Raw genomic sequence first — 15,675 nt, 5'->3', positions numbered from 1 at the left:
AAAATTATTTTGATTTAATTACTTTTAAATTTATATTTTTTTTTTGTCTTTCATTTTCTTATACCTCTTAGAGCATTTACATCGGTGAGATAAAGTTGGAGAGATCTCATGCTAATGTCAATGTTGTGATTTCATGTCACGTTCATACATAGTGGTGAGATGATGTTGAAATATTAATTCTTTTTATTTCATTCAATAATATTTATTTAAAAAATCTAAAAGAAAATTGCACATAATTATAACAAATTAAAATTTAAAAACTTACACGTAATGAAAAAATTAGAAATAATTAAATCTAATTAAAAATGAACTAAATAAATTACCGATTGATTTTTTAATGTGTAATGAAGTCAATTTATAGGAGTATATTTGGATTTAAAAAATATGGTAGTTGGTATTTTTTTTCCATTTTTTCGAATTTTTTTATGATTTTTAAAATTTTGATTTTTTATTTTTAAAAGCTAGAATTGATCTGGCCGCTGATATGCAACGACCAGATCGTTCCAGCAATTTTTATTTATTTTTTTTTTTATGGTAGTTGATTTACTTAAAATTAAATTTAAAAATTTTAAAAAAACAAAACAAAACAAATACGGTGGACACTTGACCGCAAGGAAAGTTCTACGCATGCGGTCCACCCACATTGGACCACATCGTCGCCCCTTGGAGGGCTAGGAATTGCAATGGCCGATGAAGCACGCACTTCATCGCTTGGTTTCATAGACCATTGTACATGCTCTTATACACGTGCAACAAAGATACATGTACCTCTTATTACAAATCTCACTCTGTCTTATCCAAAGAACCAAACTTATAGTTATCAAACTTTATTTGATAATGAAAGAATTATTGCGCATAAAGTAACATAAAATAAATATTAAAAATTGGTATATCAGAATTGAGTGTTGTGTTCGGTGTTGTCAACACTGCACACAACACAGCAACGAAAATTTATTATTTAACACGTATATAACTTTACTTAATAAACACATGAATTAAATTATGCACAGGCCGATGAAGCACGCACTTCATCGCTTGGTTTTATAGACCATTGTACATGTTCTTATACACGTGTAACAAAGATACATGTATCTCTTATGACAAATCTCGCTTCTCTCATCCAAATAACCAAGCGTACAAAGTTATTAAACTTAATTTCATAAACACCTGGAATTGTTGTATGTTATTTCCAACAATTAAAACAAAGAACTAAATGTCCAAGCTGTTGAAACAAGGACTTGACGCATACAAGTAAAGTTGGAGAATGATCGAAAAGGGTACGCCAACCATCAAGAATGAACCAATTGAGCAGTCCCAATAGGAACAAATAATACCATAATTCTCAGAACTGGAACGAAGAAATTATTGCACAACAAAACATAAAAATCACAGAAGCTTAGTTGACAATATACTAAAACAATTCATACATCAACTATGGAATGATAATTCATACATTAACTTGCCACTGAGTCTCACCACTGATAAAAATAAATTAAAAGCTCTCAAGTTATGATAAAAACGGCCTTACAAAGTTGTTTCTTGATTGGTATCACAAAAGTATATAAAATGAGATACAGTTTTTACGTACAAGACCAAATTTTTTTTCAGAAACGATGCTTTCTAGGTGCTATCAGGAATTTTAGCATCATAATCATGGGGAACCTGCATGGATTCGATAAAGATATTAGCTGGCGTTTGAACAAGTTAAAGAAATGGAAAAGACAACACGTACCATAAATGAGGCTGTGATCATCTTTCCAGCAAACCATCTACCGTGGAGTGCTCGTTGTGCAGCAGTTGAAGATTGAGTATTTTCGAACTTCAGATATACACACCCAGCAGAATTCCTACCAGCCAACAAAAAACGGAAAAAGAAAACCACACCAAGTGAATTTTCCAGCCAAATCTGAGGGATTTAGTAAAGTGTCTTAAAGCTTCAACATTGTAATGAATGTGTAGGAATAAGGATTAATTTGTGTATGTCGAAAGTTACCATTATCGAATTTGAACTTTAGAAAGTAATCATAGTTTCGCAATCAAGAAATTCCGTGTCTAAACGAAAGAACAATGAAGGCACGAATTTATAGGAATGACAACCCAAAATCCAAGAGCTTAAGACAATAACTTACTTGTCCACATAAATATGCTTTAATTTTCCAAACTTCGAACATTCAACCTGCACGTCTTCCTTTACATCCAGATCAAAGTCTGTCTCTGCCTGCAATCAAGGAACAATCAAGATGTTTCTTGATCCCAACAACCAATAAGAAAAGGCAATGCAGAATAAGATTAGCTCAACAAACCTCAGAGTTTGGGTCAAACATGTTCTTCAGCAACAGACATTCACTGGGAACACCAACAGCATCTATGGCTGGACCTGTAACAGCAGGAATAGAAAGAACTGCAGCAGCCAAACCAGGAGGCCCATGAGCAGAAGATGATCCAATCGGTGCTGATGGTAAAGAAAGGCCAGGGCTATCAACAACAGGAGAGCCAAATGAACCGATTATACTGGGAAAGTGTAAATAATTTCTGCATCAAACCCTACAAGTAAATCGCAAATAGAATGGTATTAAACCTTGATGCAGTTCCGGTGCGGTCCAATTTCTGCATGAGTAGCGCTCGAGACTGGGCATTCAAGGACTGCCAACCAAAGAGAAAAGGTCAGCATTTTGAGAATTGAAATATAAATAAATAAATCATACGGCAATGAGACAGTTAATTTCAACAGAGAAATGATTTCGCAGGATAAGCAGACACAAGTTCACAGAATTCTAAAAAACTGCTAAATTATGTTGATGCTCAGAAGTTATGAAAGCTAAGTAGTAGGTGTTAGAATGAAAAAAAAAATTGCAATCAATCTGTGACAAGTTAAAAGAATTATCACAATATAAAGGGCAGAAGAGCGAGAGTAAGCAATCACAAGCAAATATAGTAACTAGAAAGCAAAATATGAATGTGCTCAAACAAACTAACCAAGCCACTGCCATCGTCATCATCAAGATCAGTAATATTTGCCCCATCATTGTGGATACCAAATTGGTCTGTGACAGCAGAAACCTACAAACAGAGAAAAACCCAAAAACAATTCTACTAAAAGCATTTCCAGTACAGTGCATAAACTGTCTAGTCGTACTAAAATAATGCAAAGGTGATAGAAAAGCACATTATAAATATCACATTAAATACTTAGACTATACCGCATTTGAATACCAATCGATGACAGTAAAAAAAGGACTCGTGATACCAAAGCTTCACATGCTTCAGTAGGTCAACAATATATAACGATAAAAATATTAGGATGAGACCTCATGGTCAGAAGTTTCAATGAGATGCTGTTCAACACACTTCTCAGCAACCGCAAAACTGAACCCAACTTTGTACAAATTCAAGAAATTATTAAATACAAGAAACTGCACAAGAATAACAAGCAAGAAGAATCACATCCAGAATTATGGGACAAACATGAAGATTGAGATAAAAGATTCCCAATCTAAAAAGTAGAATCATCCATAGACACCACATTGATATAAATATGGATGCTCCAACAATTAATTAAGTTAAAGAAACCATTCAATTTTCTAGTAAATGAATTTACCAGCACTTGGCCAGACGTAATTGAGTTATCTACCCCTTCTAATACCATGACAATAAAAGATTACATACTTTCCAACCTAACACTACGGGTATAAAAGGTTACATGCTTTCGGCTTTCCAACTTCAGTCATACACGCACACAAGCATTTTTATACATGGAAAAGAAAAAGAACCAGTAGTTTGTACCTACTCTCCTTAGACAAATAACAAATGAGATGAGAATGAAAAGTATGTATCAAAGTTTCCTATTGTGACTGAAGCCTGTACTAAACAAATGCCGATCACTGGTAATTTTCACAATCAGTTAGAAATGAGGCCAATAATACCCAAAAATGATGTGCAAAAGACTCTGGGTATTATCTTGCCACAAGAAATCTAAATTCCGAATGACACTAAACCCTTTCCAATATGTTCACCACTCAAAAGAGTGAAATTATTTACATCTGATCATCCTTCAAGATAGAACAGAAACAGAGAAAACACCTAGACATCTCTCTGGGATCGAAAATTTTAATGCAGAGGAATATAGGAAATTTCATTACCTTGATTACTCGACCTGCAATCTTCAGTTGCTCATTTAGATTTTGAGCAGCATTTGCATCTTCTAGACGTGTAAACTGCAGAGAACCAATGTTAGATAGGTATTTGCTGCGAGCTTGTCTATATGACGACAACTTTATGTTGCACCTGGAACAGCATACTGGAAGTATAAATGTCCTCAGGCTGCCACAATCAAAGTCGATGCATAGCGTAAGCAAACCAAAATCACCTGTATAAATGCATAACCCTTGCAATTCCCAGTCCCTAGGTCAGTGGGCATCTGCAAAAGTTCGACAGCTCCAAAAGGTTCAAACACCTAAAATTCATGCCCAAAACGTGAATCATAGTTAAATTCATAAAATAGAATAGCCTAAGAAATTAAACCATTTAAATCACAACAAAAAAGATAAACACCTGGCGAAGCTGATCTTCTTTGATAGTGACTGGCAGATTGCCAACATACAGCCTTCTAGCTCCCCCTGAATATGGACCAAGTCCACCTTCACCAGAAGCAACAGGAGTAGATTGAACAAGATTCTTTTCAGCCTCTGATGGTTTAACCATCACTGGCTGGCCAAGAAGATGCTGGCCACAGAGAGCTATAGCCATGGGAACTGACATGACGTCATAAAATTCAATGTATCTGAAAAATATACATAATAAAAGGTACAAAATCAGGAATCTATGAGACAGAAAAAGACATGCTCACACATTTATGCATAACTCATAATATTAGAGTACAGTTAACTATGACCGGACACATTTTCTGCAACATCTAGATGGAAATACATAAAATGTATCACATTTAAAATGACAGTTTTGATAATCATCTACAACAAAAATCAGTTGAATCAAAATGTATCTCGTACGCTTACGGAGTTTCAAAAATATTGGGAAAACCGAAAAATGATTCATATTCTCATGTTAACCAGTTTAATCTCAGTCCAAAGGGACTTTACCAAACTTATTCTCGAAATTAGACATTCTCAGCTGTACCTGTGGTTCTAAATTACAAAGTGAAACCTCAAACTCAAGCAACATACATGAGACTAATTTAAAGTAAACTGCCAGACAACCAGCCATAAACATGAAAAATAATTCTACTGTATCTTAGTCAAATGCAGTAGGACATGACGTTACTTTCCAGGATTCATATCTAAAAAGCGATAATTACCCAAATCCTTTGGAGCGTCTGGAATTGCGATCCATTATTAGCTGTACATCTCTGACCTAGAAACATCAAATCAAAACTACTGTTTTAGCAAAAAAAATGTTAAAAAAAAACTGTTGCTCTAACTGTCCATCTCCGACCTCATAACCTGATGTGGAAATACGTTACTTCTAAATAATAAAAAGTAAGAGCATGAAGGTTTGCTGAAGTTTTATATCAAAAAGAAGTAAAAACAAAATCAAAACTCTCCAAATGGGGAAAAAACGATGAACTCTCCAAGGAACCAGGCACTTGCATTTCCTTAGCCCAACGAGGGCCCAATAATTCATACTTAAAGGATAAACAAAATAAAAATCTAGCTTGCATGGTAAGCTTCATTTGCTTTGTTATACATAGTTTTTCTATAGATAGATATCTTAGAGAGAGCAACAATATGTTAACCCAATATTAGTTCAACATAACTATTTTGCTACTTAGGTGGTAATGACGCAACAGCATAATGCATCACAAGACCAAAAAGCAATTGTAAGTCAACCTTTTAACAAGAATAAAACACATAAAATAACTCATCAAACAAGAAGGACAACCTTGCCAGCCCTAGAGAAGAAATTATAGACGTCTCTTTCACTTGCCTTCAAAGTGATCTACGGAAATTGTAAGAGGCTGAGTTAGAGAGCTTCCAGATATAAGCAAACAACAGAGAAATGCTTATTTTGTGGTTCAACAACCTGATAAGCAAAAACTGTCCTTTGATCTCGTTCAGGATCAGCTACTGCCCCTTCCTCTTTTTTCTGTTTGTATCTTCTGTAGAACAAGAAAAACTTGAAAATTAAAGATATACACCTCCACATTAATAAAAATAATCTTGCTAGTTAACCCATAATCAGCACCCAGGACAAACGGCATAGCCAAGTATGAGTAAATGCTTTCCTCCTTACAAAGTAATCAATCAAGTGGAAGGTTCCACATTTATAAAAGAGAGTAATTCCAAAATGTGAGTAAAATTTTCTCCAGTATGCTTAAAAGAGGCCAAAGCCAAGATCATAATCCTGCAGGCAACTCCAGAGAGTCAATATGCTGTACAGCTATTGTACATTTGGTCAAACAAGAAACTTCTGGATGATTAAGCAATAAGACCAACCTGGGATTAAAGTGGCAATTAAGAGAAATGTGAACACGGAAAAACTTCAGGCATTGAACTAACAACGGGCCTGTCCCTCTATGGCAAACCTAATGTTACATTTGGCACCACCATATTAAAGAACAATATTTTACTTGAAAGTGCAAAATAAGTAAATCATAGGCATAGCTAAATTAGAAAAAGGGTACAGCAACACTGACAAGCAATGACAATTTCAGGTACACATATATAAACACTCATAAAATCCATAATCCATAAAAAATCAAGCATCAATCATCATGATTTAGATGCTGCTTTCAACCAATAAAACGGAAATATTATGCGTGACAAGTCTTCAAAGGGGAGGGGGAGAGAGAAACTTCCACTGAAAAGACTTAAGTACACAACCTTTCAAGTCAATGAGCACATCTAATGACCAATAAGAAAGCAGAAAAATAACAATCATTTTCATCCGAAAAGACCCAAGTAAATCTATAGCCCATCACGTATCCCCCATTTCCATCCATGTCAGTATTTTGGTGTGTCAAGCCCACTGAGTGCCCGACCAAGTACATGTCATCTGTTCTCGACAAACATAGACCAAATACATACTTTCATACTGTTCTGCCACCAGTTTCTGTCAACAACGCAGGCAATTATTCTCCAAGTGTCGGGCTCCTCACTGTAGCACCTTACTGCTTTACCATTGTTAGTGCCGATTTTCCAGTTAAATGCTGCTGCCATAAAATTCCCCACTGTTTGCCACCACACCATCAGTTAAGAACACTCATAATTTTAGATCTTCTGGAAGAAGATATTGCCTTGGTGTTTGACACTGTTGTGGATCAAAGCTGTTGGCATTAGGACCATGTCGATCAAATGTGTTGGAATCTCATTGTTAGTTTTTCATTCGACGGGTATAGAGTATCGAATTCTACAGACCTCACATTTGTTGCAATGGGACTTCTGGTGTGGCCCTGTCGTTGGTAGTATCTTGGGTACTTTATAGGTTTGAAAAATGATCTAGACCATTGTTAAGGTTTCAATTCAATATTATTAAATTTAAAATGATTTAACAAAATATCGAGGGGTTTCACCAAAATAAGGTGAACCTTCTTACTAAAATGGTAGAATCAGTTCATCCATCAATAAGGGCAGAATTCAATGCATAATTATTCTAGTCAAGTCTTGTGCTGTTTGCTGTAGCTTTATATTTTTTATTAAAAAAATCAATAATTAACCTGCATACACTTCAAAAAGGTTGGCCCGGTGGTCCGCCCAGCATTCGCATGGGCAGCAGTATTCTAAAGGTCCAGGCAACTTTATTTTAAAGTCACCGAAGCACCTTTGACTTTAAAAATATTTTTTCAAGAGGCTTTCAGTGGACATATAGACGGTTATTCTCTCAATATTTTATTCGAGATTTCAACATACATTTCTTGAATCTTTTTATTCAAGTTCTATATAAACTTTCTGAAAATATGTGCACTGAGAATACAAATTAAAGACACAAATAACTGTATTTAGGAATTTAACCTAATTTTACCAGGTAAATTCGGATTTAAGAGTTTTAAATTCTTTTTAAATTCTCGAATAACGTACCTAATTCTTATTCAATTCATTTGAAGCAGCTGGTGATAAACGGGAATCATTAAAAAAAAATTATTTCCGAACTCCATCAGGTATCCATTAAATATTATTTTCGATAATTTTTCTACAAGAGTAAGTGGATTGTTGTTGTAACTTTTTATTCGCTGTGTATAATTTTTGGTAGATGTGAATGTAGACAAAAAAATTAACAAAATTTAGACAATTAATCATTGGCTTTGTTTCCAGCATGATATGAATTTCCAGTTTGTTCATCGAAATTAAACTATAACTATACCCGTTCTCATAGACCTAGAAATACAATTTTTACAGGCAACCCCGGTCCCATATACTCCAGCTTGAAGCCTGCACAGGCTTCATCTGTTGATTTTTAGAAAAACTAAGGAAAAATATTTCACTTTAGGATAAAACAGGTAGTAAAAAATGTCACATACAGCCGCTTTAAATTAACTGAATATTAGAATTAGCCACGTTATTTGAATTTTTTTTATATATAAAATAGAACATCGTAAATCTGAAAAAAATTATATACATACAGAAATGCATATTTTAAGAAAAAGAATAACAAAGCCTGCTTGTGCAATCGGCAATAGGCTATTCAACTGACAGAGCACAAGGTAAAGGTTTTTACTTAGCTGCGGTAATGTCGCCAGTGTGAATGGTGGAATCACCATGCATTGAATTTTACAATTCTAAATGACAAAACTGATTTAGTCATTTAGTACAGGTGTTTACCTTAATAAGGTAAATCCCCTCCATTCACATTAATTTGTTAAATCATTTTAAAAACTACAATATTAAATTAGAAACCCATTGCTAAGATTTTATTTACTGTCTGCTATCCATTTTATAACCTGACATCCGTTATACATAACTTATTCCAGAAAAATTTGAGAGAAATATTGGCGGTATGAATACCATGTAAATCAGCAAGGTCGATCTAGTAATATATTCCATATAAAGCAGCTTAATGCACAAAACAAAGATACGTGTAAAAAATCTATAGTTCATAATGCATACCAAGTTAAACAGTCCATGTTTATAATTTTATATGAATATCAAGTTAAACAGTCCATATTTATAATTTTATACTAAAGAGCTAGGAACTTAAGTTTACCTGGTGTCACGATCTCGATCTGCAAATTCCCTATCGACACGTCTTTCCTTATTATCCTTATCCACACTAAGTTGCCTATCGTTACCCTCCCTTTCCTGTTCATCTTGAAGCCTCTTTGAAAACCTGTCGCTCTGCCTCAAGTTCAACCTATCTTGCTCCCCTTCCCTTTTAGTTACCCCTTCAAAGCCTTGGATGTGTTCTCTTTTGTTCCTGTTCCGATCATTTTCTTTGTCTCTCTCCCTCTCTCTTTCTCTTTCACGGTGCCTGTTCCTGCCTCTCTCTTTCCCGCTCCCTTCCTCCTTGTCTCTGTTTCTGAGATTCAGATTATTCTTGTCTTTCTCAATCTCTTCATCTCTTGAAGATAAACCATGATGAGATACCCTGTTTTTTTCAGGGTTAGAAGTATCATCTTTCCCTGCCCTAGGATGCTTAGATGGGCGACTATAATCATCACGATCATAGTCATTATTTCTTTGCCTCAGCTTCCGACTCAGATCTTTCTCTTCAAACTCAATCATATCATCATCGCCATTTACCTTAAGCTCCAACCGTTCCTTCTCGGGATTTTCAACAGTACTTTCCAAATACTCGTATTCATCAAAATCCATTCTAGATCAACAAATAAATAGAGTAACACTTTACCACAACCAATTATCTGCAGCACACACCAATAAAATATTAAAATCTAAAACACATAAACAAGTATTTTCATCAACTTTTTAATGAAGGTATAAGTTACCAGCTTTGCTTATAGATAATTTAAATAGGTCAGAGGAGTATAGAAATTTAAACTATTATCAGAGAATTAAAACTGCAGAAGTAAAACATGCTTTAAAAGGAGGGATGAAAAATGGAAAAAAAAAAGTTGGAGTGGAATAGGATGATATTCCCATAGAGGTATGGAAGTGCCTAGGGAAACAGAGTGCTTCATGGCTTACAAAGTTATTTAACATGGTATTGAAAACGAAGAAAATGTCTCATCAATGGAAAGTAAGTATTCTAATTCTTCAACAAAAAACAAAGGAGACGTACAAAATTGTGCAAGTCATAGAGGCATTAAACTCATGAGCCATACCATGAGACTCTAGGAAAAAGTGATAGAAAGAAGACTAAGGAAGGAACCAAGTCGACCTGAAATCAATTTGGATTCATGCATGAAAGGTTGACCATAAAAGCTATACATCTTCTCAGACAACTAATTGAAAAGTATCGAAACTTAAGCAAGACTTACACATGGTATTCATCAACCTAGAAAAAGCTTACGATAGTGTACCAAGGGAAATTATGCGGAGCATTTTAGTAAAGAAAGGTGTTATAGTACTGTATATTGAAGCAATTACAGATATATACGAGGATGAAATGATAAGAGTGAAGACTCCAAGGAGACTAACTGAAGAGTTTCCTATAATGATAGATAAGCTCTAAATCACTATGTTTTATACTGAGTACGGATGAACTCACTTGACGCATCCAAGACACATTACCATGGTGCATATTGTTTGCACATGGCATTGTCTTGGTAGATGAGACACGTGAAGGAGTGAACACTAAGCTTGAATTTGGAGGAAACATTAGAAGTAAAAGGTTTTAAGCTTAGTGGAATAAAGACATAACATATGGAATTTAAGTTTAACACTATTGGACGTAGCATAACAATGATTAAGATGGGAGATGAGTTATTTGTAAGTGAGCCTTAAATATTTAGGATCCTTTTTGCAAAAGGATGAAGGGGTTGATAGAGAAGCATTACATATAATACAAGTATGATGGTTGAAATAGAGGAGTGTGTCAGACATTCTTTGTGATCATAAGGTATCTCTAAAACTTAAGGGAAGTTTTACGAAACAGCGGTTAGACCTGCTATGTTTTATGGAGCTAAATGTTAGGCTATGAATCAAATCCATGAGCAGAAGATGAGAGACATTGAGATGATGATGTTAAGGTGGATGTATGGAAAGGGATAGACAAGATAAGAAATGAAAACATTAGAGACAAAGTAGGGGTTGCGTCTATTGAGGAAAAACTTGGAGAGAAGCGATTAAGATGGCAGACAATAAATGCCCTAACGTGATTTGAGAACATGGAAAATAACAAATTATCCAAGGAAGAGGGAGCCCGTGGTTAGTGATAAAACAAGATAAAATTCATTTAAATATAGATGAATGTGATAGGGGACTAGCACCATAACATTGGAGGAATCAAACAGCTTACCCAATAAAAGCTTAATTGTTGTCATTCTTGTATAGAAATAAGTCGAATTATACCATCATTCATGACAACAATGACATGTGCTTTTTTTGCCGAATTTGGTTCCAAGATTCAAAATATTGATAATATGAAATTAATTATGATAGTTGCCAGTATGCACAGCTAAAAACAAAAACAAAAAAATAAAATGCTACAGATTGACACACCACAACATCACCAAACAAACAAATAAACAGCAAAGCTCCCAAGTTTCTTACAAGTATGGAAAACTTGGATACAAAAGATCGAGAACATACTTATCAATGTGAGCATACAAGACAAGAAGAAGAAAAAAAGGAACACTCCGGAGATGGAAACCTTCTCCAACTACGACGAAATCGAATTGCAAAAACTAATCGTCTATCCAAGGAGGAAGAACATAAATTCAGGAAAATTTCGAATGAATATACATTTGAAAAACCCACAAATAAAAAAAGCAGGCGAAATTTCTTTACTTATAATTCAAGTTTGGGGACAAAGTACCGAGGAGGAACTCCAAGAGGGTTTAACAAAGAACGGTCGAGGGCTTCATGCTGAACGATGATTGAATTCGGGAAAATGAGGAAAACAGGATTCACGAAGTGTTTATTAAATAAAAAGAAGTGAATGTAATTTACTATTTTATCTATTGTTTTAAATTTGTTTAAAAATTAATTTTTCATTTAGTGTATTTAAATTTTTATTTTTATTTTATATATAATAAAATTTGTAATTTAATTAAATAAAAAAAGCTTGTACAAAGACTCATTCATCTTTTCCGACTCAACTCAACCCTAACTCTCATTTTATTCTTTCTTCACAAAAAATCTTCTCCTGCGTATATTGCTAACAATTAATCATGAGTCTAGAAGGAATTCCTCTGCAACAAATCCCACGAAAAAATCATGTATTGGTAAGAAATTTATTTGGAGATATGAAATTTACTGAATCTTGCCATGACACAGGGTGGGTGAAGGGTGGTGAAACCTCTTCACGGAGTGCTTCACGCTTCACGACCGACAGGGTTGCGGCTTCGCGACCACTGTGTCGTGATCGATCGCGAAGGGGTCGCGAGACCCACGCTTCGCGACCCACACGACCCGCTTCGCGACCCCTGTGATCGGTCGCGAAGCTTGCTTACCCAAGCTTCGCGAGACCAGGGGTCGCGCTTACCCATGCTTCGCGACCCAGGGGTCGTGATGGATCGCGAAGCTTCGCGTGTGGGTCGCGAAGCTCGCGACCCACAAGACGTGTGGGTCGCGAAGCTTCGCGACTCGGTCTTGTGGGTCGCGAAGGGTGGGCAGTGGTGGTGAAGGCATGTTTATCACGAAACATGAACATTGTTTAATTTTAAATTTTTACTACTAATAACTTTTGTGTTTGTTTTGTTTTTTTTTTTTTTTTTGCAGATTTACTTTCCAGCTAAACTTGCAAGAAATCAATTCTTTGAATGCAAATTAACTTTAGGATCAAGATACATTGAAATCTGTAAGAAAATTGTAGCATTTTAAATGAGAAAGAGATATAATATTTGGTGCAGTATACTCAATTTGGTAATTTAATTTTATGTGCTAAGGATCATAACAATTACAATCAATTGTTATGGTTTTTGATTAGTAGACAAAGTTATGACAGTGGAAGTGATGAATTTTGGATGATATATCGTAAACGATCTTTATGATTTTCATTATTAGAGTATTGTTTGTTAACTGGCTTAAATTGTTCAAATGTTTATCCTATGATACCCGAAGAAGATGAATTTAGGGAGAGACATTTTGGTGGGAGTTACTCTATACGTTTGAGGGATTTGATAGATAGAATTGATGAATATGATAATGATTTTGGAGAAGAAATAGATATTGAGAAAGTGAAATTGGCATGTCTTTTGTTTGTGGTAGGTGTATTAGGGAGACAAAGAAAAAATAAAAATGATACCGTGGATTTAGAATGGATTAGATTAGTAAATAATTTTGATAGTTTTATAAACTATCCCTGGGGTAGAATAGCTTTTGAAGAAGTAGTTTATGGACTTAGAAAAGATCTTGAAACTAAGCTCAGAAGCTACGAAAATTTGGTAGCACGCCGTAGGAATGATCCAGATTTCAGCGGATTCGGCAGCTTCCATATAAGTGGATTTATTCATCCTTTACAGGTAACTAAATATTGTTCATTAAATGAAATATCCTTGTTATTTTATATCATACTAATAATGTGTTTATTTTTCTGTGCTAGATTTTGGCCTATGAATATTTTCCAGCAATTGCTCAAGTGTTCGCCAGACATCGAAAAGGTCCCAATGTACCGATACCTCGGATGTGTCATTGGTTGACTAGAAAATGGAGTAAAAACCATTCACCTTCCATGGATGATATGAACAAAGCATTTAAAAATGTATATAACAAGGTAAATACAAAAAATTCATTTTATTTATTTTTCTTATTATCTAATATATTTTTTGTTAACCGTTAACTAATTTCATGTTTATTGTTAATGATTAATATAGGATATTTTGGGGATGCTCATTCCCACCTCGGAGGAGCTGGTGTATGTACATTACATGACTGGAAATTTTGTTGATTCTAATAATGTGATAATCAATCGCATTACGGAGTTAATTTGCCAAGGTATCAAAGTAGTTTGCACTCAAGATCCATTGGGTGATCCAGAGGATGAAGTGGGTGTACAGACTGAGACTGAGGATCGACCGTTTCTCCAGCCATTCACACATACATACTCCAGATCATCTCGAGATAAAGTCAGAAAATCTTCTCGGCCATCTCGTAGTCCTTCACACATGAATCCACTGTCTCCTCCATTGTCTCCTCCATTGACTCACATGAGAGATCATACATCTTTTGCAGATATGTATGAACTTCGTTTCACAAGTTTGGAAGATAAAGTTGAGACGATACTAAAGGACCAAGCTGATATCAAAAATCAATTGAAAAATGACCAAGCCGATATCAAAAATCAATTGAAAAATATGCATGACGATATATCGAGTTTGAAAGGTATAATTGGGAGATTACCTTCGATGAATGTCAATGTTGGTAAGTTTTATCAATATTTATATGATTTTTAATTTTGAGTATGAAAAATGACAAATTGTATGTATTATTCTCTTAGATCAAGGCGAGACATTAAGGCATAGATTTGAAGATATTCCATTTATGAGAGTATATGAGGTGGATCCAAATATTCGACTTGTGAGCGATCCGTCTTTGACTCGAGCTTTTGAAAAAACATCAGGCGATAAGTTAAGATTGTTCACAGTGGAGGAAGAGCCTATAACAGACGAGGAACTGCGTCATCTTGTTATGAATGATATGATGTCTTTGACTTTTGAGAAAAGAGTTAGAATGTTCGCCAATAGATCGTGGCCACGAGTAAGTGCTGAAATTAATTCTTGTATGGAAAATACGAGGATATGTGGGCTGTGTTCGTCCTACAATAGCTCATGGTTTCGTGTATTGGGGACACCTGCTTCTTGGCTGACTGAGACCGTAAGTTTGTTCTTTTTTGTTTTTTGTTTTTTACATTGAGTTAGTAATTAACATATTTCACTGTATCACTTTCAGCATATTCAAGAATGTTGTCGAGGTTTGCTCCAACTACAAAGGACATACTCACATTTAATGTCACAAGAGGTGTCATTGATGGATATCGATTTTCATCAGCTGGTTTCGAGTGTTTTCAATGAGGGCGGAGAGAATAATATAGAATGTTTGATACCCTATGTGAGAGCAGAAATTAGTGAGTGGCCGGCTATTCCATGGAATAAAGCCAAAATAATTTTGATACCCTTTCATCTTCCTGGGCATTGGGTTTTGTTAAAGGTTTTGCCTAACCGTAAGAATATCACAATCATGGATTCAGACCGTAGCGTAGATAGGTCGGGCAAGACATTGCTTAAACTTATTAACCCTTTGTCTCTTATGCTTCCACATATGTTGGGTGTTGATGCTTCAGAAAGATGGAGTATAGTTAGGCCAGAAAATTTTCCTACTCAACGATGAGAAGATTGAGGAATTTAGGCATTATTGTTGTTGTTGTATTTGGGATAAATTCTGGTCATTGGATTAAAACATTTATGTGATACATTATATTGATTTTTAGTTACATTATATTCATTTTTAGTTAATGTATGTGATCCATATACTCAATCTATTTCAAACAATGAAAATTGATTCTATTCATTGGGTTGTGTAGGTATCTATTTTAAACAATGAAACATGAAACCAATTTTCATTGTTTAAAATGTATATGCAAAATGAAATCAGTAAGGAAATGAAAAAA

General features: G+C 34.9%; 2 protein-coding genes across 6 annotated transcripts; one reads left to right on the top strand and one right to left on the bottom strand.

The window, feature by feature from the left end:
- Positions 1–1,375: 1,375 nt before the first annotated feature.
- LOC142540994 (uncharacterized) lies at positions 1,376–11,963 on the bottom strand. Of its 5 annotated transcripts, none has more exons than XM_075647520.1 (14): positions 11,884–11,963; positions 9,154–9,808; positions 6,037–6,112; positions 5,896–5,952; positions 5,312–5,367; positions 4,552–4,780; positions 4,367–4,453; positions 4,140–4,214; positions 2,977–3,060; positions 2,579–2,643; positions 2,304–2,475; positions 2,130–2,218; positions 1,733–1,847; positions 1,376–1,662 (listed from the first exon to the last, which is right to left on the bottom strand). In XM_075647520.1, the coding sequence occupies exons 2-14, from the start codon at positions 9,759–9,761 to the stop codon at positions 1,621–1,623; spliced, it is 1,755 nt and encodes a 584-aa protein (XP_075503635.1). In that variant the 5' UTR covers positions 9,762–9,808; positions 11,884–11,963; the 3' UTR covers positions 1,376–1,620. The 5 variants fall into 5 exon arrangements, with proteins under 5 accessions (XP_075503635.1, XP_075503641.1, XP_075503655.1 ...); XM_075647526.1 differs by having other exon boundaries at positions 11,856–11,960; XM_075647540.1 differs by lacking the exon at positions 11,884–11,963 and adding an exon at positions 11,719–11,844.
- Positions 11,964–12,994: 1,031 nt separating this feature from the next.
- Positions 12,995–15,395, top strand: LOC142504733 (uncharacterized). Its single transcript, XM_075617519.1, has 5 exons — positions 12,995–13,531; positions 13,612–13,782; positions 13,883–14,429; positions 14,512–14,882; positions 14,958–15,395. The coding sequence occupies exons 1-5, from the start codon at positions 13,118–13,120 to the stop codon at positions 15,393–15,395; spliced, it is 1,941 nt and encodes a 646-aa protein (XP_075473634.1). The 5' UTR covers positions 12,995–13,117.
- Positions 15,396–15,675: the final 280 nt, after the last annotated feature.

This window comes from Primulina tabacum, chromosome 1 (assembly GCF_025594145.1).
Source record: "Primulina tabacum isolate GXHZ01 chromosome 1, ASM2559414v2, whole genome shotgun sequence".
NCBI classification, from domain to species: domain Eukaryota; kingdom Viridiplantae; phylum Streptophyta; class Magnoliopsida; order Lamiales; family Gesneriaceae; genus Primulina; species Primulina tabacum.
Note: the sequence above shows the minus strand (reverse complement) of the source record. Positions and strands in the feature narration are given on the sequence as shown.

Coding starts and splice junctions, on each gene's coding strand:
- LOC142540994 (XM_075647520.1), bottom strand. CDS start 9,761: ATGGATTTTGATGAATACGAGTATTTGGAAAGTACTGTTGAAAATCCC. Junction 5,368..5,895: donor TCTTCTCTAGGGCTGGCAAG/GTTGTCCTTCTT, acceptor TGATGTTTCTAG/GTCAGAGATGTACAGCTAAT. Junction 3,061..4,139: donor TTGCAGGTCGAGTAATCAAG/GTAATGAAATTT, acceptor CTCTGTTTGTAG/GTTTCTGCTGTCACAGACCA.
- LOC142504733 (XM_075617519.1), top strand. CDS start 13,118: ATGATACCCGAAGAAGATGAATTTAGGGAGAGACATTTTGGTGGGAGT. Junction 13,532..13,611: donor GATTTATTCATCCTTTACAG/GTAACTAAATAT, acceptor TTTCTGTGCTAG/ATTTTGGCCTATGAATATTT. Junction 13,783..13,882: donor TTAAAAATGTATATAACAAG/GTAAATACAAAA, acceptor TGATTAATATAG/GATATTTTGGGGATGCTCAT.